The sequence below is a fragment of the Acomys minous genome, assembly GCF_964271855.1.
Source record: "Acomys minous genome assembly, chromosome: 7".
Taxonomy (NCBI): domain Eukaryota; kingdom Metazoa; phylum Chordata; class Mammalia; order Rodentia; family Muridae; genus Acomys; species Acomys minous.
The window spans coordinates 92,192,758-92,219,881 of record NC_140488.1 but is presented as its reverse complement, the minus strand read 5'-3'; the positions used below and the strand labels follow the sequence as shown (position 1 = coordinate 92,219,881).

Below are 27,124 nucleotides of genomic sequence, written 5' to 3'. Positions count from 1 at the left end.
ATCGAACGTCTATGGCTTTTAGGCATATAAAGCACTTGATTAAACCCACCAATGATATATTGGTTTATAAATGTTGCTAGAAACCTATAAATGCTATATAAACCTATGTATGATTGCTCAGACCTACTGAGACTTCTCTTTGTGCCAGCATGTAATAAATTCTTCTGACTCTCAGCTCAGTCTTTGGTATCTATATGAGAAAGATCATATCCCTGTTCCATTTTTCCCCATTTGTTTGTTTGGTATTTCTTTCGATAACAGCATCTTCCTGGTAACTGGGGCTTGATTGAGTACATACAACAAAGAAAATTATCTATGCAGAATTTGTCTAGAAAGTCATAAAATAATGTAAAACTAAACAAAGCCACAGTAAACCTTGCAATGATTTGATTTTCAGAATTTCAAAGAAGTATATTACTTAACATGTCCAGTTTTCACCAAAAAATTGTTTTACAATGAAAGAAACCGTAAAATGTAGCCAATACACCAGAAAGGCATCATAATAAGAAATGTCTGCGAGGATATTCAAATGCTGTACTTACCAAACAGTTAAGGTACGTCAACTATTATAAATATGCTAAAAGAATTGAAAAAATGTCTGAAGAATAAAAGGAAGATAGCAGTGACTCACAAAAAGGATAATATCAATTATTGATGTTATTAAAGAAATAAATATTTCATAGAGTACAGCACTTAAATTTTAAAAAAACCAAGAAGAGACTTGATACCCTATGAGCATATACAGGGGGAGGTAATCCCCCTCAGGAACAGTCATAGGGCAGGGGAATAAGGGGAAAATGGGAGGGAGGGAGGAATGGGAGGATACAAGGGATGGGATAACAATTGAGATGTAACAAGAATAAATCAATAAAATAAAATTAAAATAAACAAATAAACCACTAAAAAGATCTCAATAGCTGATGTGAACTGATACAAGAAATAATCAATGCACTTGAACACAAGATATTTGAGAATACCTAGAATACCTAGAAGAGACTATTAAAACTTAGGCAAAAAAGGAGTATTGTTGATAATAGCACAACTATGTCAAGGACTCCAACTCTTTAGACCCATTGGAAAGCCTTTCGCAAATCAGACTCAGGAACAGCAAAACCATGGTCCAAGTACAAGTGTTTACAAATGATTGACTAGCATACGCAAGAACTGTCAAACACAGCTTTCTCCTATAGGGCGACTGCAACAGGAAATTACTAAGGCATAGAAATCTCCTCCTGGGATTAGCTGAACCTACCTCCTCAATGCAGATGTATAAAATAAATACGCTGAATTTCTGGGCTACTGCTAGTGACTCTCCACTAGAGTGCATGGCACACTTGATCTCAGATTTTTTTGTATGTATGTCTGTGTGTCTATCCTTTGTTCATTCCCTCCTGCGCACATCATATCAACAAACACCAAATCTGTGAGGGTCACATTAATAAAAAAACAACTACCAATGAATGATAACATGTTCCAAAGAACAGCTGAGAGAGGAAAGAGAAATATATATGAGACATTTAGAAAGTTGATTGAAAACATTAGCCTGTATACCAGTGAAACTCAACAAAACTCTGGATATATCAGAATGATAGACACATCAGAGTCAAACAGTCAAAAGCCAGTGACGAGAAAGTCTTGAAAATATCAAGGAAAAAGTGACTCAAACCTTAAAAGAAGTCATGGAAAGCTCAAAAATTAGAATTCATTAAGAATCTTAGACAGAGGAAGGCAGTGAAAAGATTTCACCTACAGGGAAAAAATTAGAAACTCAAAATCCTATAACTAGCAAAACTCTCAGTCAAACTAAACTATACGTGGTCTTTCCAAAAAAACATCAAAGGAGAGAATGTATTCCTAGTAATGTTGCTTTAGAAAAGTACAAAAGGATTTCCTTCCACTGAAATAAAAGGATATTTTACAACTATACAAATTTCAAAAAATCAATTAAGAACAGATGTAAAAGAAACTATATATGTCAATATTTTAAAAATGAGAGTGTATTTTTATTTGCAGAGTTCTCTTACTGATTTGGTTTAAAAATCTGGAGAAAGGAAAGAAGTTAGCCATAAAGGTCAGAATATGAATGATAAGAAAGTATTTTCTCTTCTCTTTCTCTCAGAGAGATAGAGAGAGAGAAAGAAAGAAAGAAAGAAAGAAAGAAAGAAAGAAAGAAAGAAAGAAAAAGAAAGACAGACAGACAGACAGGGCATATATATGTGTGTGTATATATATATATAATATATAATATAATATAATATATATATATACACACACATATATGTGTGTTCTATCACTACAATATGGTGACTAAGCATAATGTGCTTAATAATTGCTAAGAAAATTTTTAAATATTCCACAAAAATTAAAGGTAAGTGACTATACTTGCCCTTGTTAGTAAGGCATTTAAAATACTTCCACAAGAAAGTATCTGTGTTTCCAGACCATGGTCACTCTAATTTGGCTCCAGAATAAACTATTTCTTACCACATTTTAGTTGAGACCAGTGTTGTCATGTCAACAGAACTCTCTCCCTTTCTTTCTCTCTCTCCATATATGTGTGTGTATGTGTGTGTGTATATATGATGCAACAACAAAGAGTACATTTTAGACCAATCTATATAACACTGTAATATAAACTGTAATAAGTTAAATTTATTAAAATTATACTATTTCAATTATAAGGCAATGAAATTAGAGAAAATATGAGATGTGGGACATTCACAAATATGTAGAAATTGAGCAAAGCATTTTTAAACAACTAGTATGTCAAAGAAGAAACTAAAGAAGAAATTTGAAGTTACTTTGAAATAAAACAACTAAACCACAAATGTATATAGCAAAAATTAATGCTTAAGCTGGGTGCAGTGGCACATGCCTGTAATCCCAGCACTCAGGGAGGCAGAGGCAGGTAGATTGCTATGAGTTCAAGGCTACCCTCATCTACAAAGCAATCCAGAACAACCAAGGTTACACAGAGAAACTCTGTTTTGAAAAAACAAATATTAATATTAATAATAATGATAATGCTTAAAATAAAATTACTGCCATAAGCTCCTATATTAAAGAAAGGCCATTACTCCATAACTTAAGCTTCTTCAGTAGAAAAAACTGGATGAAGTATAAGCCCAAAGTAAGAAGAAAATAAAACAAAAAATATGAAAACCAACAAACGTGAAATTATGTTTTCAAATGTCAATGTTACATCAGTGAAAATTAGGAAAGAAATAAAGGAATATAAACAATAATATGACAACAAAGATGATAACCTAGATGATGTGAGCAAATTCTAAGAAGATCTGACTCAAAATACTAAAACAGCCTCTGGAAGAAAGAGAACATTTCAACAATTCTATAGCTCGTACAAAAACTAAGCTAACTTAAAAAAAAACACATGACAAAGAAAATTCCTAAAGTTAGTGGATTTAATGAAGAATTCTACCAACCACTGAAAGAAGAAATAACACCAATGTCTTACAAATTATTCTAAAAACTGAAGAGCAAAGAGTATATTCTAATTCATTCTATCACAACAAAACCAAAAACATTTCAAGGTATTTTACCCCAGGTCCTCATATGAACAGACACACAGACACACAGTCTCTCTCTCTCTCTCTCTCTCTCTCTCTTCTCTCTCTCTCTCTCTCTCTCTCTCTCTCTCTCTCTCTCTCTCTCTCTCTCTCTCTCTCTCTCCCTCCCTCCCTCCCTCCCTCCTTTACTGGACCAATGAAGGGCAGTAGTCTCTCTGTGGTAGTGGAGACTGAATGCTGGGGGGCAGGGGGCTTGGGAGTTGTATAGGGCAGAAAAGGGGACTTTTGATGTAGAATAGTCCATTTGCATATCTGTTAGAAGATCAAGGACTTAAAAGCATCAAGCAGTAAGAAAGTAGACAGGCACAATGGTACAATGATTATATCTGCAGGCAGTTAGGAACCCAGAATCTCATGACAAGGTCAACATACCAACCTCCATGGGTAATTAGAACTTTTGAGAGTGAAAGTGAACAAATCAGATGCTAGAATTGTATACCTCAAAAGTTCCCTGTTCTGCCCTAAAAACACCCTCTGCAAAATTGAATCTAGTAGAAACAGTTGACACAGTACATGTAAGTATTGATTCATGTTGCTTTTAATATCTAAGTATCAATATAATGAATTTTAATGGAGAAACATTTTGCCACTTAAAAGAAACAAATTATTTGACAAAACACATCACATTTTCATAATGAAAACTAGGGGTAGAAGAGAACTTCCAAGATTGGAATGGTAGTATATACATCTATAGCTAGTATTTTATTTGATGGAATAATAAATGCCTTCCCTTTAGAGCAAGTACAAGATAAAATAGTCTCCTTTGCTACTTCTATTTAATATTGTGCTAGAGATTCTAGGTAGGAATGAAAGAGCCAGTGCCCGCTCTACCCACAACCATGGAGAATGAGCTGTCCATTGACTATATCTGAACAGGAGGTCTAGGTTTACTGCATGCATTGTTCTTGGTACAACAGTTTGTGCAAGACCCCTGGGTCCAGATCCACTAGCCTGGATGGTCTCCTTGTGGAGCTCCTGAACCTTCTGGGTCATTTCATCCCCCCATTCTTCCACACCAGTCTCAGTAGTGCACCTGGAGTGCAGCAGGGAGTCCCAGCATCTGTGCAGATCCCCCTCTGGATGAAGTCTCATAGAGGACACCTATGTTGGGCTAATATCCAATTATAAGTGAGTATACACTATGTGTGTCTGCCTTAATGTTAATGAACTAAAATCTGAGTCATTTGATCTGTGCTCATGTTCTGAAAGATCTATTGGAGAGTCTGGGTTTTATTTTATTGCTTTTATGTCACTTCTAGAAGCTAGAAACCATCGCATTCATTGACTTACATCCCTTATTTCCATTTCTGAAGCCATCAAATGACAATAAATTCTTTCTCTTGTCACAGCACTTTAATATTGATATTTCCTCCTACACTGCTACGGATTCTTGTGATTCTATTGGGACCACTCAGACAACACTGACTGATTTACACATTTTAAGATCAAATGATTTTCAATCTTAATTGTAACAGACACTTCAATTCTCCTTTTCATGGAACGCAACACATAAATTTGAGATATTCAAATACTACTATTTGTAGTAAGCCATCAGTCACCTTGCTGTAGATATATTTCCCTAAACAAAATATGGATGGAAAATAAAACAGTAAATATAGGCATCATCATCAGTTATTAGGAACATCATAATTAAAATGATATTGGCATGTCATTTTGTACCCACTAAAATGATTATAACAAAAAAAGGATAGTATCAATATAGGAAGGCACATAAAGAAATTAGACTCTTAACTCACTGATGGAAGTATAAAATCACGCAATCACTTTGGCAAACACTATGGGGAAAGCTCCAAATGTTAAACACTGCATTTTCAAGATTTAACAATCCCTCTACATGGTGTATTTTGATAATATTAAATATGTATATCCACAAAAAATCATACATGAATGTTTACAACATCATTAGAATGGCTTAAATGGTGAAACATCAAGTGCCAAAATTGTCCAACAGACCATAGAATTCCAAGCCCTGATTTAGGTCACAAACTTTCATGGTATCCTAAAATGGAATGTGTAGAGGGACACAAAATTTTGACAATAAGAAAAAGCTTCTGAGTATGCAATGAACAAAGACAAAATAAAAGTTAAATGTGTAATTAAGCTGAGTTTTGTCTTGCAACCCTAGTCTCTGCTGCAACACCAACTGTCACAACCATGCTTCAGAATATACAACAAGCAAACTTAGCATTGTGTATGCATCACGTGGCATAACAATGGTGCATGATGCATGAAACACATGGGCTCAGATCTGAAACCATTGTATGTTTTTAGTTGTACTCTTTATACGGTACACACAACGTTCTCTATTGTTATAGAAACATACTGGTTTAATTGTAGAAAAGGACTTTTGATATACTTCTGCCATCATTTCTCAGGAAATATGTATTAAATTTGTATCATAATTTATATATCTAAATACTTAGGGTCTGCTCAGGCCCCCCCAAAAAAGGAATTGAGTAGAGATTATTGAGGAAGTTCTATTTTAGAGAGCCTAGAAAAAAAGATGTCAGAGTGACCAGTCATACTTAAAATAATCCCACCAACATAGGACTTGGCCTGATACTAATAGGAATGTCTTATTATCCACACTTTTTTTTGTTTTTCCTCAATAACAAGTTGCAAAGTAGCTAACTATTACTCATTTCAAATTTTGACGAAATCTACAAGGTATTACTCCTGTTTGGTCCATAAAATCCTTCCTGAATGGAAATAAATACTTGCTATTTGCATTTTGATGGCACTAGGTTAGATACCCTTTTAACACTATGCTGTCTTCTGAAGCAATACCTGTTTCTATATATGTCTTATACTTCCTTAATACAATAAAACTGTTTTAGAAGCAATAACTGTATCCACATTGCACTTGAACATGGCATGCTTTTACTGGCATACTACAGCCACTAAAGAAAGAATTATGGATTCTCTATGTCTGCACTTAAAAGTAATTCTATGCCACATCAGAGACATACTTCATAAAAACTAGTAAATCGTATATGGTTCTTAATTCTTTGTAAAATATTTTAGCAGAAAAAAAATAGCCAAAGTGCTATGAAAGAAAATCAAAGTATAAACTAGCTTACCTGAATACATCCTTCATCAATTTTGCCCCTTTCAGGGTCCATTTTGAAGTGTGCAGTTTTTTTAAAATGGTACCTCACAGGAAGTGATATGGATTGATTTTTTACAATGCACAGGATATCTGAATGTTCACCCATGTAACAAGGTGTAAAAGTAAGTACTTTTCCTGGATCAAACTCTAATATGACAGGAAGTCCAGTTCCTGTCAAAGCTAATTCCACTTTTTGAAGTCGATTACCTGGAAAAGCAATAGTAACTATTGAACACAGTGAGGATTGCTTGGAGTATCAAAAATCTATTTGCTTAGCCCACATAGTGTCAGTTTTTTTTTTTTAATTATCATAAACGGGAAACTCATTCAAACTTCAGCAAAAGCACTGGCTGCCTTCTCTGTATTACACATAATTTTGGGTCTTGATGAATAAAGGAGAATTTGTTCTGATGGAGTTATATTCTACAGAGTGTGAGCCCTTGTCTGCAGGTGGAGGAGACTCTCCCTCCAGGTAAGCTTAGTGCTCAGACATAGGTGAGCATACCCCCTGCTGATAACAACCCACCAGGCCCCAAATGTGTTAAAAGGCTAGTTCCTAGCAGGGACACTTCAAAAGCAAACCCTGAGCCAAAAAGTGTCAAAAGCTGGCTCTTTCAAGAAAAACATATCAAAGGTGCCCTAGAGACAAGCCCCAGGAAGTGTCCTGGGAGTGTCTCCTGCTATTCAAGAACCCACATACAGAGGTAATCCTGACAGTGAGTAATTACATTTACAACACTCACAGAGGGTAAAAGCTATAGGTAAAGGCAAAGTAGAGCAACACAGAATACAAAGCCTTGGGTATATTGTTTTGGGTAAAGATATCCAAGCAGGTCACTTTTATATACACAATAACATTTGGACAAACATTCAAAGGAAATGAACTTCCATGAAAACCATATTTGAAGCAGAAAGAAGAAAGTAAAACACTCTAGAGACTTGCTTATCATGTTCAAAAAGCCTTAAGGAGCCCAGCACACTGGCACATTCCTGTAATCCCAGCACTTGGGAGGCAGAGGTAGGCAGACCTCTGTGAGTGCAAAGCCAGTCTGGTCTACAAAGCAATTGCAGGACAACCAAGGGTACACAGAGAGACTCTGTCTCAGAAAACCAAAATCAAACAAACAAATAAACAAAGAAAGTCATAAGAATCCAAATAATGGTTGTTTCAGGGGAATTATAGGATAGCCAGAAGCAGCCAAGGTTATAGATAAACTCTTGAGGGTAGAGCAAATAATCTTTGCCCACATATTGGCTAGAAGACAGAAAAATCAACAAATGCTAAATGATAACACTAAGATTTGTTTTTATTTTTCTGTGATATATTTGTTTCTTCATGTGCTTTAGTGCATGTGTGAGTAACAGGAGAAAAATAGAATTGCTGCTTCTGGAGATCAATAAAGACTGAAGGAGGGAGATACTTGAAAGAAAAAGCATGAGTTCTTTTGAAATTGTCCTAGTTAGCTCTAATTGTTATCCTGAAAGAGCCTTTGATCATCCAAGAAATTGTCTAGAGTAGACTGGCCTGTGGACATTTCTGTGGTGCTTCTTTTAACTATTTCTTTATGCAGGAGGGTCCTATTCACTGTAGGCTGAATAAGAAAGCTAGGTTGCATGAGCAAGTGTCGCATGCTAGTAGACATATCTAATAGATTTCTCAATGTATTTAGATCTGTAATGTAAAGAGGAATCAATAGAGTTGAATGAAAGTTATATAATGCTAAAATTGTTAGAATCTCAATGAATAACAAAATTCAACAATATACCAAAACACCATAACACACTGGGTTGAGTCTATAATATGAAAGTAAAATGAAAGGAGATTAAAGGTTGTTTTTTTCCTATCCAATCATTATTGGAAATAGGCCAAAGGTTATGTATACATGAAAAAGAATGGTTAAATCTTACATGATAGAATAATATAGATAGGGAAAACATGTAAAATGTAGGATTTGAGACATTAGGAATAAGATAAGAACTATGGATCCTGTGACAAGACTGCAATCAATAACATCCAGGACAATATGTCTTCACTATAGTAAAGCTATCCTATCACAGCAGGCTCTGAACATTCCAATGTACCTCAAGTACAAGTCAAAGACCTTAAAACCAAATATTTGACAATGATAGAGGTCCTTAAAGAGGAAATGAATAAATCCCTTAGTGAAAGCCAAGAAAACACAAGGAGATGAGGAAAATGATTAAAACTGTTCAAGACCTGAAAATGGAAATAGAAGCCATATTAAAGCTCAAATGGAGGGGATTATGGAAAGGATAAATTTAAGATTTCAAACAGAGACCAGCTTCAGCAACAGCATACAAGAGATGGAGGAGAAATTTATATGATACAACAGAAAAAATGGAAACATCAGTGTCAAAGAAAATGTTAATCTAAAAAAAAATCCTGACACAAAACATCTAGGAAACCTGGGACACTGAAATTTCCAAAGGTGAGAATAATGGGTATAAAGGAAAAAAGAAAAAACGCAATTCAAAGGCTCAAAAAATGTATTCAGCAAAAATATAGAAGAACCATTTCCTAACCTAAGGAAGAAGATGCCTAAAAAGGTACAAGAAACATACAGAACACCGCATAGACTGGAGGAGGAAAGGAAAGCCCCTTGCCACATAGTAAAAAAAAAAATGCAGAACAAAGAAAGACTATTAAAAACTTCAAGGAAAAAAGACCAGGTAACAGAAAAGGGCAGACTAATAGAATTACACCTGACTTCTCAACAGAGATTCTAAAAGCCAGTAACGCCTAGGTAGATTTGCTGCAGAATCTAAGACAACCTACCTAAATCTGTGCCTCTTTAACAGTTTCTCATGTTGTGGTGAGCACCTTCGATAAAATTACTGTCTTTTCTACTTCATTATTGTAATTTTGCTACTGTTGGACTTGTAATAAAAATGTGTATTCTGATGACCTTAGGTGACCCCTGTGAAAGGATCATTTGTCCCTAAGAAGAGTGGCAACCTAAAAGTTGAGAATCACTGCTCTAAGAGAACACAGATGCCATCCCAGACTACAATGCTCAGCAAAACTTTCAATCACCATAGATGGAGAAAATAAGGTATTCCATGACAAAGTCAAATTTAAAGACTATCTACAAATCCAACCCTAAAGAAGGTGCTAGAACAGTGGTTCTCAACCAGTGAGTTGCAATACCTTTGGAGATAGAACATTTCTGTCATACAGCTTGCATAGCAGGTATCTTTAATATCAATATCAGATATGTTATAAGTAATAGGAGTAGTAAAATTACAGTTATGAAGTAGCAATGAAAAGATAAAGACTAGCAGATGCAAAACCAGCATCTCTCCTTCTGATGTATCTAAGCAAAACACATCAACATCAAGGATAGACATTACCTCAGGGTAAAGGATTAGAAAAATCTATCTCAAGCAAATGGACCCAAAGAAAAAGCTGGTATAGCCATTTTAAATTGTAACTAAACTAACCTTAAATTCATCAAAGGAAAAATCCACTAAAATTGACATTTAGATTCCTACCTAAGTTTGTAAAAGAAACACTAATATAGTTTAAATCACAGAGTGACTCTCACACACTGATAGTGGTAGACATCAATACCCCACTGTCACAATGGACAAGTCATCTAGACAAATATAAACAGAAAAATAATAGAGCTGAGAGATGTTATAAACTAAATAGACCTAACATATATTTACAGAAAATTTCACCCAAACACAAAAGAACATAACTTCGTCTTTGCAACCCCTGGAATTTTCTACAAAATTGGCCACAATCACATACATAAAAAAGCCTCAACAAATATAAAATCATACAAATAGCTCTATACATCCTGCCAGGTGGCCACAGATTAAATCTGGATATCAACAACAACAGAAACAACAGAATTCTTACAAACTCATGGAAATTGAACAACTCTCTATTGAATGAAAGACATATAAAGACAGGAATAAAGAAAGGAATTGGGGGTTGGGGACTTAGCTCAGTGGTAGAGTGCTTGCCTAGCAAGTACAAGGCCCTGGGTTCAGTCCTCAGCTCTGAAAACAAAAGAAAGGACTTAAACACTTTGTAGAATACAATTAAACTGAAAATACAACATACCCAAACTTACACTTATGGGACACAATGAAAGCAGTGCTAAGAAGAAAGTTCATAGCACTAAGCACCTTCATAAAGAAAATGGAAAGATCTCATATTTAACATACACCTGAAAGCTCTGAAACATAAAGAATTAAAGACATTCAAAAGGATTAGATGTCAATAAATAATCAAACTCAGGGCTGAAATTAATAAAATAGAAACAAAGAGAACTATACAAAAATCAATGAAATAAAGTTAGTTCTTTTAAGAAATGAACAAGATAGACAAACTTTTATCCAAACTAACTACAAGGCAGAGAAAGAATATCCAAATTAACAATATCAGAAATGAAAGAGGGCATTGAAATAGGCAACTAGGAAATCCAGAAAAGCAAAAGGACATGTTTTAAAAGCCTGTAATCGCATCAAATTGGAAAATCTAAAAGAAATGGGTAATTTTTCACCATAAGTACCACTTACCAAAGTCAAATGAAGATCAAATAAACATTTTACATAGACCTATAACCCCTACGGAAATAGGAGCAGCCATTAAAAGTCATCTAATGACAAAAAAACAGATGGTGTCAGAGCAGAATTCTTCCAGACTTCTAAAAAGGGTTGATGTCAATACTCTGCAAGTAATTCCACAAAATTAGAAACAGAAAGAACATTGCAAAATTCATTTTATGAGGCCACAGCTACCCTGATACCGAAACAACAGTCTCAAAAGAGAAAGAAAATTACAGACCAACTGCTTTTATGAATTTGATTGGAAACCTATTCAATAAAATACTTGTAAAAATGAAGCATGCATCATGATCATACAAAATGATCAAGTAGGCTTCATCAATATATGAACATCAATAAGTAAAGTCCACCATGTAAATAAACTTCAAGAAAAAATACACATGATCATATCATTCGATGCAGAAAAGACTTTTGAAAAAATCCAAGACTTCTTCATAATGAAAGTTCTGGAGATACTAGGAATACAAGTGACATACCTAAACATAGTAAAGACAATTTTCAGCAAGCCTATTCCTAGGAAAGTTGGGAATTGATCTACTTCAAGATCCAGCAATATCACTCCTGGGCATATTCTCAAAGGATGCTCCATCCAACCACAAGGATACTTGCTCATCCATGTTCTTTGTTTCTTTATTCATAATAGCCAGAAAACAACCTAGATGTCCCTCAACAGAAGAATTGATCAGAAAATGTGGTAAATTTACATATATTACTCAAGCTATTATAAAATGGCATCATGAAAATTGTAGGCAAATGGATGGAACTAGAAAAAAACAAAATCAACCTGAGTGAGGTAATCCAGACCCAGAAAAATATTGTATGTATCTGCTTATAAGTATATATTAACTATTAAGTAAATGATAACCAAGCTATAATCCCTAGATGCAGAAAGGTTAGGTTAAGAGTAGGGTTTAAGGGAAGATGCATGGATTTCCCTGAGAAGGAGAAATCTTTACAGGTACAGATTTTACAGGTAGACTGGGGATGGGTGGGGACTAGATCACATGTGGAAGCAAATAGGGTAGGGGAGAGGGTACAGGGACAGACAACTGAAATTGGGGCCATTACGGGGGAGGTGTGGAAACTTGGTGCAATAGAGACTTCCTAGAATGACTGAAGGTGATCCTAATCAGAACTCCTAAGGAAGATTCATATGAAGTCTCAACTTGCCACCTCTTATTTAAAGGCAAGGACTGGGTTGCATGCAATGGAGTTCCAAGGTGTACCAGAAAAGTACCCAAACAACCTTGGCTGTCTCTAAGATAAGGAATGAGAGCAGAGCCCGACTCCCTAAGACAACATCAACAAAACTGATTGAACTGGTACCTACAACAGATGAACAGCCTTCATCCCTATGTTCTAGTCTCTTTGTTGCACAAAGGTATTTTGCAAGTTACCAAAAGAGAAATATGGATAGCATCACAACCACTAAAGCTTTGACCTACAATTTGTCCTGCCTAAAAATACACTAGGGCAATGGTGGCACAGAATTTGTGGGACTAGTCAACCAATGCCTGATTTGTCTTAAGGCCCATCCTCAAAACAGAACCCAATCAGACACTGCTTATATAAACAAAAACTAGAGCGTAGATAGCCAAGATACCCAGGGTAAAACCAAACATTACTGGTCTAAAAGAAAAAAAATCAATAAAATGATACCTAATGGTTTTGTGTTATACTCATTGATCAATGCCTTATTCAGCCATCATCAGAGAAGCTTTCTCCTATAGCAGAAGGGAACAGATAGAGAGATGCACAGCCAAACATTATGTGAACAGATAGTCTAAATGAGAGGTCTCCATCAAACTCCTCACTCAGAGCTCAGGAATGCAGTGGAAGAGGAGGCAGAACGAGTGTAAGTGCCAAAGACTGAGGACACCACAAGAGCAGGGCCCTCTTAATCAAATAAGCAAGGTGATCTCATTGAGACATGAAGCATCAGCATAGGAGCCTTAAAAAGACAGCACTAGCTCCTCTGAATATAAATTATATCTATTAGCTTAGTACTTTTATGGGACTTCTAAGTGTAAAAATTAATGGTCCTGGCCAGGCGTGGTGGCGCACACCTTTAATCCCAGCACTCGGGAAGCAGAGGCAGAAGGATCACTGGGAGTTCGAGGCCAGCCTGGTCTACAAAAATGAGTCCAGGACAGCCAGGACTGTTACACAGAGAAACCCTGTCTCAAAAAAAAACTTAAAAAATAAATTAATGGTCCTCTGACTATTGTGCTGGCACTTGAGACTCTCTTCCTCCTGTTGGGTTGCACTGCTCAACTTTGATATGACAGTTTTTGCTTCATCTTATTATATTTTATTTTGTCATGTTTGGTTGGTACCTCTTAGAAACCTGTTCTTTTCTAATGAGAAACACAAAGGGAGCATATGCAAAGGGAAGAGAGGTTGGGGAGAACTGGAAGGAGTAGAGGGAGGGAAAATATAATCAGGATAAACTGTATGAGAAAAAAATCTATGTTCAATAAAAGGAGGGATGAAAAATCAAAGCCACAATAACCAGAAGACTTCAAACAAATGTTCTCTGAGCAGTAAACAGCTCAATATGACAAGCCATAACATAATATCAGCAATATATTTCTGCCATACTGAGCAAGAATGTGTGTGTGTGTGTGTGTGTGTGTGTGTGTGTGTGTGTGTGTGTGTGTGTGTATTAAATAGTAACACAGTTTAATACTGCAAAGTAACACTCATACTGGCCTGCAAATATTCCAGGCTCTTAGCTTTACTAAATTTACAGGATAGATTTATATTTCCAGGGCATAGTTCATTTTTTTCAGAGTTGATTTGCAACCTGCCTATTCATTCATCTTTGATTTGACATATTAAAAATGACTCAAGTACTATTACATTTTTGCTTACCTCCAATCAACACAAAACTACATGCAACTGCAAAACAATGTGATGCCTCTTGATATGTGGCCTGCAAAACACATGTTCTCTACATTCTCATAGTATGTATCCAAAGACACTATTATACTTTGCTTACTAGATCACAATCTTGTTCCTTTTTTTTTTTTTTTTTTTTTTTTTGTCTTTTTTTTTTCCTGAGACAGAGTTTCTCTGTGTAGCCCTGGCTGTCCTGGAATTTACTCTACAGACCAGGCTGACCTCAAACTCACAGGGAACTACCTGTCTTTGCCTCGAAAGTACTGGGATTAAAGGCAAGCACCATCCCCCAGCCTCTCTCTCAGTGTTGTTCTTTAACAGTAACTATATATAACATTCTAGAAGTAAAGGTCAAGTATAGAATGCCTCATTTGTTTTATGTCAAGTTCAAATAAGAAACCTTTGAGTCCAGGACAGCCAAGGCTAAACAGAGAAACCTTATCCTCAAAACACACACACACACACACATATGTATATGTATATATATATATATATATATATATATATATATATATATATATATATATATATAAGAGAGAGAGAGAGAGAGAGAGAGAGAGAGAGAGAGAGAGAGAGAGAATAAGAACATGCTTTTAATTTCTCAAGCTCCTAAATCATAATGTTTATGTAAAGTCATGAAATTCTAACCTAAGAAATTATGAAAATGGTTCTAAGGTTGACTTACCATGCCACAGATAGCATATTAAGGTCTTCAAAGTGTTTTCATTTTTGTTCAATATAAAAATATGCATTTTATATGTTTCTGTGATACTGATATTTATTATTTTAATTTTTATTGAGAATGTCACCCATGCATACAATGAGTTTATATCAAATTCACTTCCTATTTACTCTCCACCAATTCCTCCCTATTCCCTCACATTTCCTTTCCAATTTCATGAATTCTTCTTTCTTTTAAAGAATTTTAATTGCTGCACATTTAATGATCTTGTTCATTTTATACTTACTTTTCATGGTGCTAGAGTTATCGTCTCTCAAAAATCCATCTTTACTTCCCACAGAATCAAATCTCACAAAGAGTGCATAATCTTGCCTATGTGAAGGCCCAACATCCTTTTTAATGTCAACTACTAGCCTGTAAATATTACAATTTATTATTTTTAAGGCAGAGGTGATATATTTTGTCACTTGTCAATATAAATTATCCACCTGATCTTTAATTTATGAAAGCAAAAGGAAAGGAATAAAAACACAATTGTTATCCATTTCCCAATTTTCCTAAAAAAAAAAAAAAAAGAGGCCATCAGAGCATAAAGCTCAGGGGAAAAATGAGTTAATACAAATATTTCTAAGACAAGACTAACTTAAATATGCCAATTTGTGAAAACCTACATCACATGTCAAAGTGTCCATAATGTATTTTTATTCCATACAGAATTCATTATTAGCCAAGGACTCTATAATAACCCATATTGCCTCTGGTAGTAACCTCTGTTACACATTTATTTCTTCTAGTGAAGCAAATTGTTATTACCAATCAAGTTCATGGTGGTGGACAAGTAGAGAATATAGGTCAGATCTTAGAGAAATTCAAAAGAAGTATGGAAACAAAGTAAAGAATCAGGAACAAAGGCAAGCTAGGTTACACCATAGGTTGGTCATTGACTATATTTATATAGCTTACCTATATTAGCTCTTCTGCCAGTGGATACTCAAATACAAAAAGTTGATGTCTAATATTAAACTGACATATATGTGGTGTGCTCAAAATATATTTAACAAAGATTCAAATATTCACACCTACATTTCCATACTAGACTCCCAAATAAATTTAAAATGTTGTCATAGGAAACAATATTTGGATTTCTTTCCAAGTATATATGGTTGGAAGAGGCTGGAGGGATGGCTCAAGAGCTAAGAAGACCCAGACTTGGTTCCTAGCACCCATACGAGGTGACTCACAACAATATATACTCTCAGATAAGATACACAGATATACACATAAAATAACATAATAATCTTATATGTGTTGTAATTTCCAAAGAAACTTCCTATATAAGAATACCATTAAAACAAATTTTTATTACATGAGTAGGGCAATTATTGATTAGCTTTATGCCTTAGGTTTATTTTTGCTCACAATTCCAGGTAAAATTCCATCAAAGCACATAAGTCAAGGCAAAAATGCAGTCACATCATACTCACAGTACAGAGCAGAGAGAAATAAATACATGTATGTTTAGTACTCAGCAAGCTTTCTCTACTCTTATACAGCAGAAGGTTCAAAAACAGGGAAGAGTACCACCCACTTTCAGAATGTGTCTTCCCTTATCAATTAAAGCAATCTCCCAAATACATGACCATATGCCAACCTGATGTAGGTAATCAATCATTCATTGAGATTCCCCAGTGATCCTAGATTCTATCAAGTTAATAATTAAAACTAATCATCAGATCCTCTTTAATTACAGCACAATTGTGCCTTCAAAAAGATGACATCACTAAGTGACACTGAACATGACCCTCTAACAGAGGTAAATTCTTACAGTTCATTTGGTTATTCACAAACAAACATGCTAAGAGATTATTGATTGCATTTGTTACCATATATTAAACATTTTCAAAACTATTTTCAGCCTAAATAACAATAGAAAGTACAAAAAACTGTGAAAATATATACTACATGTGATTAAATTTTGTGGGTTAATTGAAGCAGGTGCTGTTGGTTTAACATTGAAGAGATTCAGACAGAAAGGATTTTGTCCAGGTAAGAGCATCACTTCCTATCTGGGAGCATCACAAAATGCTACATGCACATGACTATTCTTGCGGTAACAACAAGTTCTGAGCTGTACAAATCAACTTATACAACGTAAGGCAACCTAAAACCCTACCTCCCCCACCAATTTCCAATAGTTCTAGGACATTGTTTTTAATTTAATATAAACTATTGGATGTCATACTTATGAATACTGGAAATCTTAGGCATCTTAGAAATAATTACAAAAGTATGACATCAAATAAGTCTGGTTAGTGTATAGTTACTATAACATTTATTAATAATTGACATTACAATTGAATTCACTTTTGCTTACTTTGGGCTGAAGCAAAATGTAATAACGATCTTTTGAAAAGGGAGTAAAGTCCCTTCATTGGGAACACAGGAGATAAAATCAGTCATATCTATTTTCTTTATTTTGCTTAAGTAGGGGAGATTATTTAAAGCCATATCTGTCCTTTGATGAATATTTGCTCCCTATAACAAAAGACAAGCACAAAAACATATTAGGGAAAAAGTAAACAACATATTTTGAAAGGTTAAAATAATTATTGAAATTTTAGAACCTAGAAAATCAATTATATTTGTCCCTAACATAGCATATACCTAAATTTGACTAAGACACATGATTCAATTCAAAACTTGAGAATAGAAATCTTCAGTCACTGATTTGCAAGAAACACTCATCTAGTTTTATTCAGAGATGATGTCCCATTTTTGCACAGTTCACTTACCAGCTCTTCTCCAACACAATCATCTTGCATTATTGCCACCCAGTTAATGGTTTCAGGGCTATTGTTATACAGAAGGGCATGCTCAATTTTTGATGTTCCAAAGAACACATAACCAAACCGTATACATTCCAATTTCCTGTCACTATTCATGTTAACCAATTCGATTATCTGTTCAACCACATGAACTTTGATGTTCAAGAATGTATCAGGACGACCTTGCAAACTCACTCTATAAGAAAATAAGATGTAAATGTGTAAGTATTTTCATTATAAATTTATATACTCATTTTCTCTAATTATTTGGACAAAAATTTTTTAAATGACATTATAACTAATTCAGCAGAGTAAGAGCAGTTCCTTTTATATGCTGCCAGAGGTTATCAGGTCCTTTGGTGTGTCTACATCCATAACGTAAATTAGTCTGTAACCTAACTTATTCTGTACTCGAACCAACAATGTTGGAAAACAAACTAATGAGTCAATGAAACATTCATACCTTTATTTTTCATAAATACAGAAATTACATTATTTATATAAGATTAGCTTAAGAATGCCAAGACAACATTCTAACTCATTCCAACCCAGGCCCAGTCTAATGGCATGTACATCCAAATACCACAGTTCCTTAAATTAAAAAAAAAAACCTCAAAAAATTATTTTCTCAAAAATATGATTCCAGTAAAATTTGGTTTCTTGAACCAACTGCAGTTCTCATTTTGCACTCCTGTCACATGTTTATTCCTTTCTGGCACAGATGCAATCTTATCAACTTAACCCCAACAGATACACAAATAACTGCCTACTCTTAAACTATTATCAAAATGTTTATTTACATTTCTGTGGCATTATCCATACCATACGTTAACAAATCTATCCTTCCTTAGATTCCTTGATATCACACATTTCCCTGAGTTTTCATTCTAACTCCAAATGCATGACCTAATTTTCATTCTAAGACATGGATCCTCTGTAAACTATTTGTTTCTCTCTTATTGTTTCATGCTCTGATCTTTTTTTCACTGTAATCCTAAGTACTTTTATGTTTTAGCCACCAGATACACCCCGAGGAACCCTGTACCTAACTCATCTGGACAAAGCTGCTTTTTAGGGCCTAGGACAAGTAAATCTAATAAGCCACAACCATACAGTCCACAATTATTCTGAAAATGAAATTAGTTGTACCCTGTCACATCTGAACTTCCTTCTGCAGAACCTTTCTTCCTCTTACCTCCTTCGTTCAGTAACTCATCTTATTTAATGATAAGTGTGTAATTTAGCTACCTATTTGTTAGTGGAATCCTTTCAATTCCACAAAACTGAAATTAGGAGCTGATGTCATGTGTATCCATATGCTACTCTCTAGTACTTTTCATTGCTGAGCATTTATCTACATTTGTATGTTTTGATATATAGAAATAACTAAATGAACAAGTAGCAAATGAAAGAAAAAGGAGTTGGCAAATAAACAGGCAATCTATCTGAAAGAAGAAAACAGGAAAATATTGAGTTCCATACAAGCACTTTCTTCCAAATAACATACTATATATTTACCTTGCCACTTCATTTACAGTGTGGGCCTTGTCTGCACAGAAATCTACTTTGATGACCGTTGATGACTTAGCCTTCACAATACCACTACTTGGAGAAATGACAATAGGTAACTGACCCTGGTATTCTGTTTTAAACATGCCTAAGGAGAGTAAGAGGCACAGTTTATAACTAGACACTTGCAATAGACACATATTACAAGATGATCCACTGTGGAACAAAATAATAGGTTTTATTGTAATTACAGATGCTGACATCACCCAAAAAATCTGAAGCCAGCGCTGGAATTCAACCCTCATCAGTAGATTAAATTTTATATATTCATTTTGGGAAAGTACTTATATGAAGTACACTATATCTACATACATGCTCTCCAATTCTTATTATAAGCCATACATTCAACTACTTATCCACATTTTACAAATAAGAAATCAAAAACTTAAATAAGATGTCTTAATCTCTAAAGTATAAGCAGGCAATGAATGCTTGGGAAAAAATCATTTGCCCAGGTTTTCTCCAATTAATAAATGAACCAATTACATGTAAAACATGGTCAATTTCACACCTAGAATATGTTTTTTCTTTGTGCTTCAGTGTTTTTAAAAAAAAATATTTACCCATGTCTACAGTTTACGTTTTCATTCATTTCATTAAAAAATACACTAAACATTCCGTTAAAATTAAATCTTCATTTTAACTCAGAGAGATTTCATATATAACTATAATTTGGGGAGATTTTAGACTAAAATGCATGTGTTATTTATTTAATCCCTAAAGCATTATGAATGAACAAGTTAAGGAAGAAATTGGAAAGCAAACTAAAATAATTTTTTTTCAATCATATATCACTACTCTAAAATATTAGTACTCTTCAGAATCAAAGAACCTTAACCACTTGACTTAAGAGACTCTCTTCTGAGAAACACTCCTTCATTGCTCGTGGGATTGCAAACTTGTACAACCATTTTGGAAATCTATCTGGTACTATCTCAGAAAACTGGGAATAAGGCTTCCTCAAGACCTAGCTATTCCACTCCTTGGAATATACTCAGAAGATGCACCAGCACACATCAAGGACATATACTTAACCATGTTCATAGCAGCCTTATTCATAATAGCCAGAACCAGCCTAAGTGTCCCTCAGTAGAAAAATGGATAAAGAAACTGTGGTACATTTACACTATGGAATGCTACTCAGCTATTAAAAACAAGGAAATCCCGAAATGTGTGGACAAGTGGATTGAACTAGAAATGATCATGAGTTAACCCAGAAACAGAAAGACTCAAGTGGTATATACTCACTTATATCTGGACACTAGCCCAAGGTGCATGTCCCATGAAAGTCTTCACTTATGAGGAAACTGGGACAAAGGGGAAGACTTCCTATTGGGACTCTAGGTGAGAGAAGCAAGGAAGAATGGGAAAATAGAAGGACCTAGAGGGTCCTAAAAACCCACAAGAAGAACATTGTGACAGGTGGGTCAGGGCCCAGGGGGTCTGCTCAAACTATTGCACTAACAAGGACAATTCAAGTAGTAACCATCGAACCCCAACTCTGATCTAGCCAATGGACAGGACATTCTCCAGAGTTATGTGGAGAGTGGGGACTGACTCTGACATGAACTCTGGTGCTCTGTATTTGACCACCTCCCCTTGGTGGGGAGGCCTAGTGGCACTCAAAGAATAAGCAGGCTACCAATGTGAGACTTGATAGCCTATGACCATATAGTGGGGGAAGGCGGTCCCCCTTAGTCATAGACCTAGGGGAGGGAAATAGGGTGAAAGAGGGAGGGAGGGAGGGAGGAATGGGAGGATACAAGTGATGGGATAACAATTCAGTTGTAATCTGAATAAATTAATTAAATAAAAATAACCTAGAACCTAATATTCTATAAACTCCCAAGCAATGAATATTCATTCATCAAAAACCAAACCACTGAAAGCTAAATGAACAAGATTCAATCAGAAATAGCTATTAGTTTTACTACTGTATATCTTTTGAAGAAATCCATAATGGGATAGACTATCTTTGTGTTAATAATACCCAATGTTCAAGAAGGCATCTAAGAAAAAACAATCTAGTGGTATTTAAGATCTCATTATATATTTAACATTAGTCTCAGAGAGATTGTCTTCATATTAGTCTTCATATTAAATTGGGAGAAATGGCAATCTTGCAATCAGTGTCACTGACCATCTAACCAAAAGATGATGTACTATATCCATAGTTGTCATCAATAAAAAGTATGCCTGACAATACAAACTTTTATGAAAATATCTGGGCCACAATAAAAATTTCTAAAAATAATCCTGTCTGGAGGAAAGTGTTCTTTCAGTGAAAATAACAGATTATTAAAAGCCTTCTAGGGATCATGATGTGAATGCCAAGTTGAGTTTGACAAAAAGAATAAATAGTTCATATATATGATGAAACAAATATCATGCCAAAATTTTAGGTATATACCTAATTAACTCATTATATATTTGCTATTTGCTCCTCATAAATAAGTCACTTAAATACACTTGTCCCATATGATATAGCTAACTGAGGTATAATTCAGACCCTTGATCAGCCTAATGACAATATCAGTTCTATGACACCATCCTGCATCCCATCATCAGGAAAATCGCCAGTCATATAACAAACAGGCTGTGTTAACATGGATTATAAGAGACAGGTTCATTTTTCCTGAATGATTGGATATCTATCCTTTGTAGTCAAAATACTTAAAGGCACTTGGTTTTCACATATTTCAAATAATAGACTTCTTTTCCTTATGACTCCAAAAATCTTTTAGACATTATGTACACTTAAAATACTAGCAACTTTTCTAAATGTATAAGCTTATATATACCTGGAGCTTTGCCATGGTTAATAATATTAATCTCTTTACAATGCACTTTACTATTGGCAACTATTGTGCCAAAATCAACTACTGGCACAATTTCCAGTTGACAGGTTGGAATCAGCCTAAGAGAGAATTAAAGAAACACTCAATTAGTAACATCTGCATAGTTATGTCCATGGAAAATGCATACACACAGACACACTTTAAATACACTATTAACTTCTAAAAATCTATTGACAACACTGTTGACAAGAAGAGAAGTCATGAAAAAACATCTGTAAACTATAATGCAACCTATTTTTAAGAAGGAAATCAGACATCCCATATAAGCACCATTTGACAGATTACTCATTTAAATCAATTTAGTGTTACTCTAACATGCTTGAAATTCCTTCTGAGAATCTCTACATATATCCATTAAATGTGTTAAAACTTATTAAAAAGAACTGAATTTCACACTTCAAATAACAAAATATGATAAAGAAAGCACTGATAAACCAGGCATGGTGGAGCATTCCTGTAATCCAAGCACTTGAGGACGCAGAAGCAGGTGGATCGCTGTGAGTTCGAGGCCACCCTGGTCTACAGAGAGAGTTCAGGACAGCCAAGGCTACATAGGGAAACTCAGTCTTGAGAACAAATATATAATAAAAAAGAAAGAAGTCACACTATAGCCTAATATTTGGGGAATATTATAGTAATTTTCTCTTGCTGTGATAAAACAAACACTGACCAAAACGAGCTTAGGAGGGAAAGGACTTATTTGGCTTACAAATCCAGATCACATTCTATCACTGAGGGGAGCCAAAGAATGAACTCAAACAAGAACAGGCAGGATACAAACAGGATCACTTCTTACTGACTTGCTTGTTCAGATTGCTTTCTTAAACACCCAAGGACCATAAGGCCCGGAGGCACTGGCCACAATGGACAGGGGTATCTCACACCAATAAGTAAACAAGAAAACGCCCCCACAGATTTGACTACAAGATTTTTAGAGATAATTACTGCAACTGAGGGTCTCTCTTCACACCGGACTCTAGCTTGTATCAGGGTGACCAAAAAAACAAAAAACAAAAAAACAAAAAAAGCACAGGATATTAAACAATATCTCTGTACAGAGAAGAAATTTGACTTGCTACATATGTCTTTAATGTGTTCTCTAAAGCATATATACAGTGTGTATTTTCAGACATACTTTAAAACTTCATTATCACATAGGAACAAATCTCATGGCACATTTACTTTATATTTAGATAAGCTCTCCTTTACAGAATGCTCTTAAGTTACCAGTACAGTTTAATAACAAAATTCTTACAAACCAGAAAAGTGAAGATAGCATACCCAATTAGAGGAACCTCTAGTACTTTATTTCCTACAGAAATAAACATGTGATCAAATGTGTCTTCATTTTTAGTAGGATGATATTCTACCATTGCTGTCATCTGAAGACCAGAAGCAAGTTCCTTATCCAGATTTGTCAACAATAGTTTGAACTGTAGTGGAGAAAAGATAAAATCAACCCTCTTAATGAGTTATTACAAGCCACTGTAGTTAGGAACAGCGCTTTATTATCAAGCATAGGTCTTATTCACACCTAAGAGAAAAATGCAGTTTTTAAAACTTTAAACTTACAAATGATAATTGTCCCTATTCATGAGGAATAATGATTAGGCCTGTACTAAAATGCCCCTTTTAGTTTCTAGTCCTGTAAGAGATGTGTTTGTTCCACAGTCGATGCCCAACAAATACCTAAAGCATTTGACAGAAAACTTTCCACTAATGCCTTGATTAGTAATTCCTGAAAGAACCAAGAACTTTATGTGTCAAATGGCAATTAACAACTCCCCCCCCCAAAAAAAAGGTCTCTGGAGGTTTTAAGACAACTTCAGAATCATGAAGACATGGTATATAGAATTAGAATTCTTAGAAGTAGTTAGTAAGCATCATTGTATGCATAATACTTCATAAATCTATACTTTTCTGTCAATTAAAAATAAAAATAGAAATTAGGCCTCTCCAAACACAATATATCAGTTTTGCCCCCCTAGTCTATTTAGATGTCAAGCAAAAGGGTTTTTCTCCACTCCACTCCTTCTGTCCCTCCCTCCCTTTCTCCCTCTTTCGGTCATTATTTCTCCCAATCCCCATCTCCACCTCCCTTCCTAGGCTACCTTTCTCTTTCCTTCCCTTCCTCTTTTTCTCCCTCCCTTTCTCGCCCTTTCCCACTTCACTCAGTCTCCTCCCTCTCCCTCACTTCCTTGCTCTTCCTCCCTCTTTCCCTCACTTTCTCCCTTCCTCTCTTCTTTCCCCTTACCCCTCCTCCTACCTCTCTTTCCTTTTCAGTCCCTCTGACTTTGTGTCTCCTCCCTCCTGTCTCAGCCCCTCCCTCCCTCTCTCTTCTCTTCCTCTTCCCCTCCCCTTTCCCGGTAACCACACCTTAGCAAAGACAATCCTTCACCCAATTCCTCCGGAGCTTGATCTCAGGGCCAAAGACATGCTCAAGTGAGGAGGCTACCCAGAAGCTTTCAGTACCCTTAATGTGTCACCTGTGGATTCGTTGGCTCTAGAAACCTGATCTTCTGGTTCCAGCGGCCCACGTTGTGCACAGTAAGGGGGAGGCGGTACACTTTCCCAGACACTGCATCCTGGAACCTCAGCTCCGATGGGATTACCCGCAGCTGAACTTCCTTCTTGGGGACATCTGCATCCCGAGGGACAACTGAGCCCCGCTCTGTGTCCATCGCGGCCATCTAGAAAGCCCGCAACCGAGTGCGGACTTGACCAACTCCGGACTGGCTAGGGACAACAGACGTAGCTAGGAGACAAGCACTAAGTACTCGTTCTTGGGATCCCTCGTGCTCTGCAGCCCGCCCCTCGAGCCGGTCCGGGTGCTTCTAGCCCGGAAGTCTCTTGCGCTTGCCCCGCCCCGCCCCGACCACGCCCCCACACGTGGATTGGCCACTAGCCCTCCACACACCCGGTGCTCTGCTACTCTCCCTCTAGACCTTAAAGCCCACCCTCAGTCCCTGCCCCAGCTACTCAAGCTCTCGCGAACATGCTCCAGTTTCAAAGGCCTCGCTGAAGATTTTGAGATGGTAGCTGGAACAGAACAAAGAAATGGGTGGCAAGTATCAACAAACTAATTTGAAAATAATTTATGCCAGGCTCAAACCCAGAAACAGCTCATGTTGACATAGTCTGCTAGGATTTCAAAGTGGCATTCTGTGTAATGGGCACTTTCCTGGACTTTTAGAGCAAGCTTTAAGAAAATTATGTGTCCACGGGATCTATTAAGTCAGCCAGATTTGACTGAAATGAAGGATTTTTCTAAAGGGGACAGTGTCAGTGGCCTTTAGGCCAGCATTTCTGTGTTTCCTATATTATCAAACTATTGGATTAATATAAAAATGTATCAATAGAGACGACTTTATTGAAAATACATTTTCTTTCTTTTTTTTTTTTTTTTCTTCAATGCTAGGGAATAGATCTAATATCTTTAGCATGCGAGCATTCCACTACTGAACTACATATTCAACCACTATATCATTAAATTTTAAAGAAATTAAATACACATGCATGCTATAAAAGCAACCCTGTAGTTTATTATTTAATATAGATTGTAATTCAGCATATCTGGAGCAGTTCCCAAGAATCTTCACTTAGAAGTTTCTAGAGGATTTCAATGTTGATGGTCAATGGACTATATTCCCTGATTATAGAGGCTTTAGAAATGGCATTCGCTATAGAAAGATTAACTTTTGAAGGTATATAAGCTGTATAAGGCATACCAATGAAACGTCTTCATTGTTAGATGAAGATGTTTCACACAAGCACAGATGTACATTGTTGCGTCTTCTTGCTCTTTGCTACAAGACTCACAATCTGCCAACTAAAAAGTTATCTTTATCACATACATACCTTTTTAAAAGCCTGTTCCCTTACAGTTTTGCAAGAGTCTTACATCACCAACATCATAATTAGCTCATTTTCTACAAATATGGAGAGATTATTAAGTAGCCCTAAATATAAAGTCAACGTGTACCTTTATTGGAATTGTTGTTGCCAGTTGAAACAAGATGGGAAGGGGTTGGCTATTCCATGCAAATTTTTATGTAATAATAAAATATCTGAATCACCTTCTGAAAGTCTTTTTCTTAGGAGCACAGAACAAAGCCTGTCTAAATCCTGGTGCCCAAACCAGGACACTTTTGTACCCCTAAGTGGCTCAGAGTTGGTGTGAATGCAAATCACGGTTCCTGTAGAATGACCTAAACAAACTCAAAAGCAATTGGAAGCAACAAAAAAGGCATCAAATTTTCTATCAGCACACATTCAAAGAAAAGACTTGCTGGAGTCTGAAATGTGTGGATCTCTTTTGGAATTCTTTTCAACTAAAAAAGGCTGGAACTACGAAATGTATGCAGTAAGATACAATACAGAAACCAATACTCTGTACAGATCTATATAAGGTCTGTCTCTCTCTCTCTCTCTCTGTCTCTCTCTCTGTCTCTCTCTCTGTCTCTCTCTCTCTCTCTCTCTCTCTCTCTCTCTCTCTCTCTCTCTCTCTCTCTCTCTCTCTCTCACATACACACACACACACACACACACACACATACACATCTTCAGGGAGGTTGAGTTGGTAGAATGCTTTATGAGTTTGTATTGAGAAGTTATTTTGACAAATTTAGACATATATTTCTTAGAATAAGAAGGAGAGATACTAAAAGTAAGTTAGTTTTAAGGACATAAAAACAAAAATATTAGTTATTTACAAAATGGAAAGCTGTTCAGTGAATACCATTTGCTGAGTGATTCTCATATGTAAACAGAATGTTGATCCAAGTAAAAGCATTGTATAGCTACATTGTTAAGTAGTAGTATGAGAATAATTCTTTTTTCCTTTTTCCCCACTTTTACTGTTTCTTTTTAACATATACATTTATATAATTACACATGAATAAAATAAACTACATACAACAGGAATAACCATGAGACAACCAGGAATCACATAAACGATTCATAGTGATTTAGCT

The 27,124-nt window shown here is 35.6% G+C and overlaps 1 protein-coding gene across 5 annotated transcripts in view; it reads right to left on the bottom strand.

Annotated features, from left to right (window-relative positions):
- Nucleotides 1-24,972, bottom strand: part of CFAP47 (cilia and flagella associated protein 47) — a 225,637-nt gene extending 200,665 nt beyond the window's left edge. For 2 of the 5 annotated variants that reach the window (XR_014780587.1, XM_084788970.1), the window contains exons 1-8: nucleotides 24,638-24,972; nucleotides 23,433-23,584; nucleotides 22,095-22,210; nucleotides 19,243-19,381; nucleotides 17,692-17,920; nucleotides 17,274-17,434; nucleotides 15,186-15,313; nucleotides 6,689-6,924 (exon numbers count right to left, since the gene is read on the bottom strand). Coding sequence is in view for 3 of the 5 variants with exons in the window: in XM_084788970.1 (XP_084645096.1) it covers nucleotides 6,689-6,924; nucleotides 15,186-15,313; nucleotides 17,274-17,434; nucleotides 17,692-17,920; nucleotides 19,243-19,381; nucleotides 22,095-22,210; nucleotides 23,433-23,584; nucleotides 24,638-24,841 (1,365 nt within the window). In the remaining 2 variants the exon portion in view is untranslated. The other 3 variants (XM_084788971.1, XM_084788972.1, XM_084788973.1) reach the window with 3 other exon arrangements.
- Nucleotides 24,973-27,124: the final 2,152 nt, after the last annotated feature.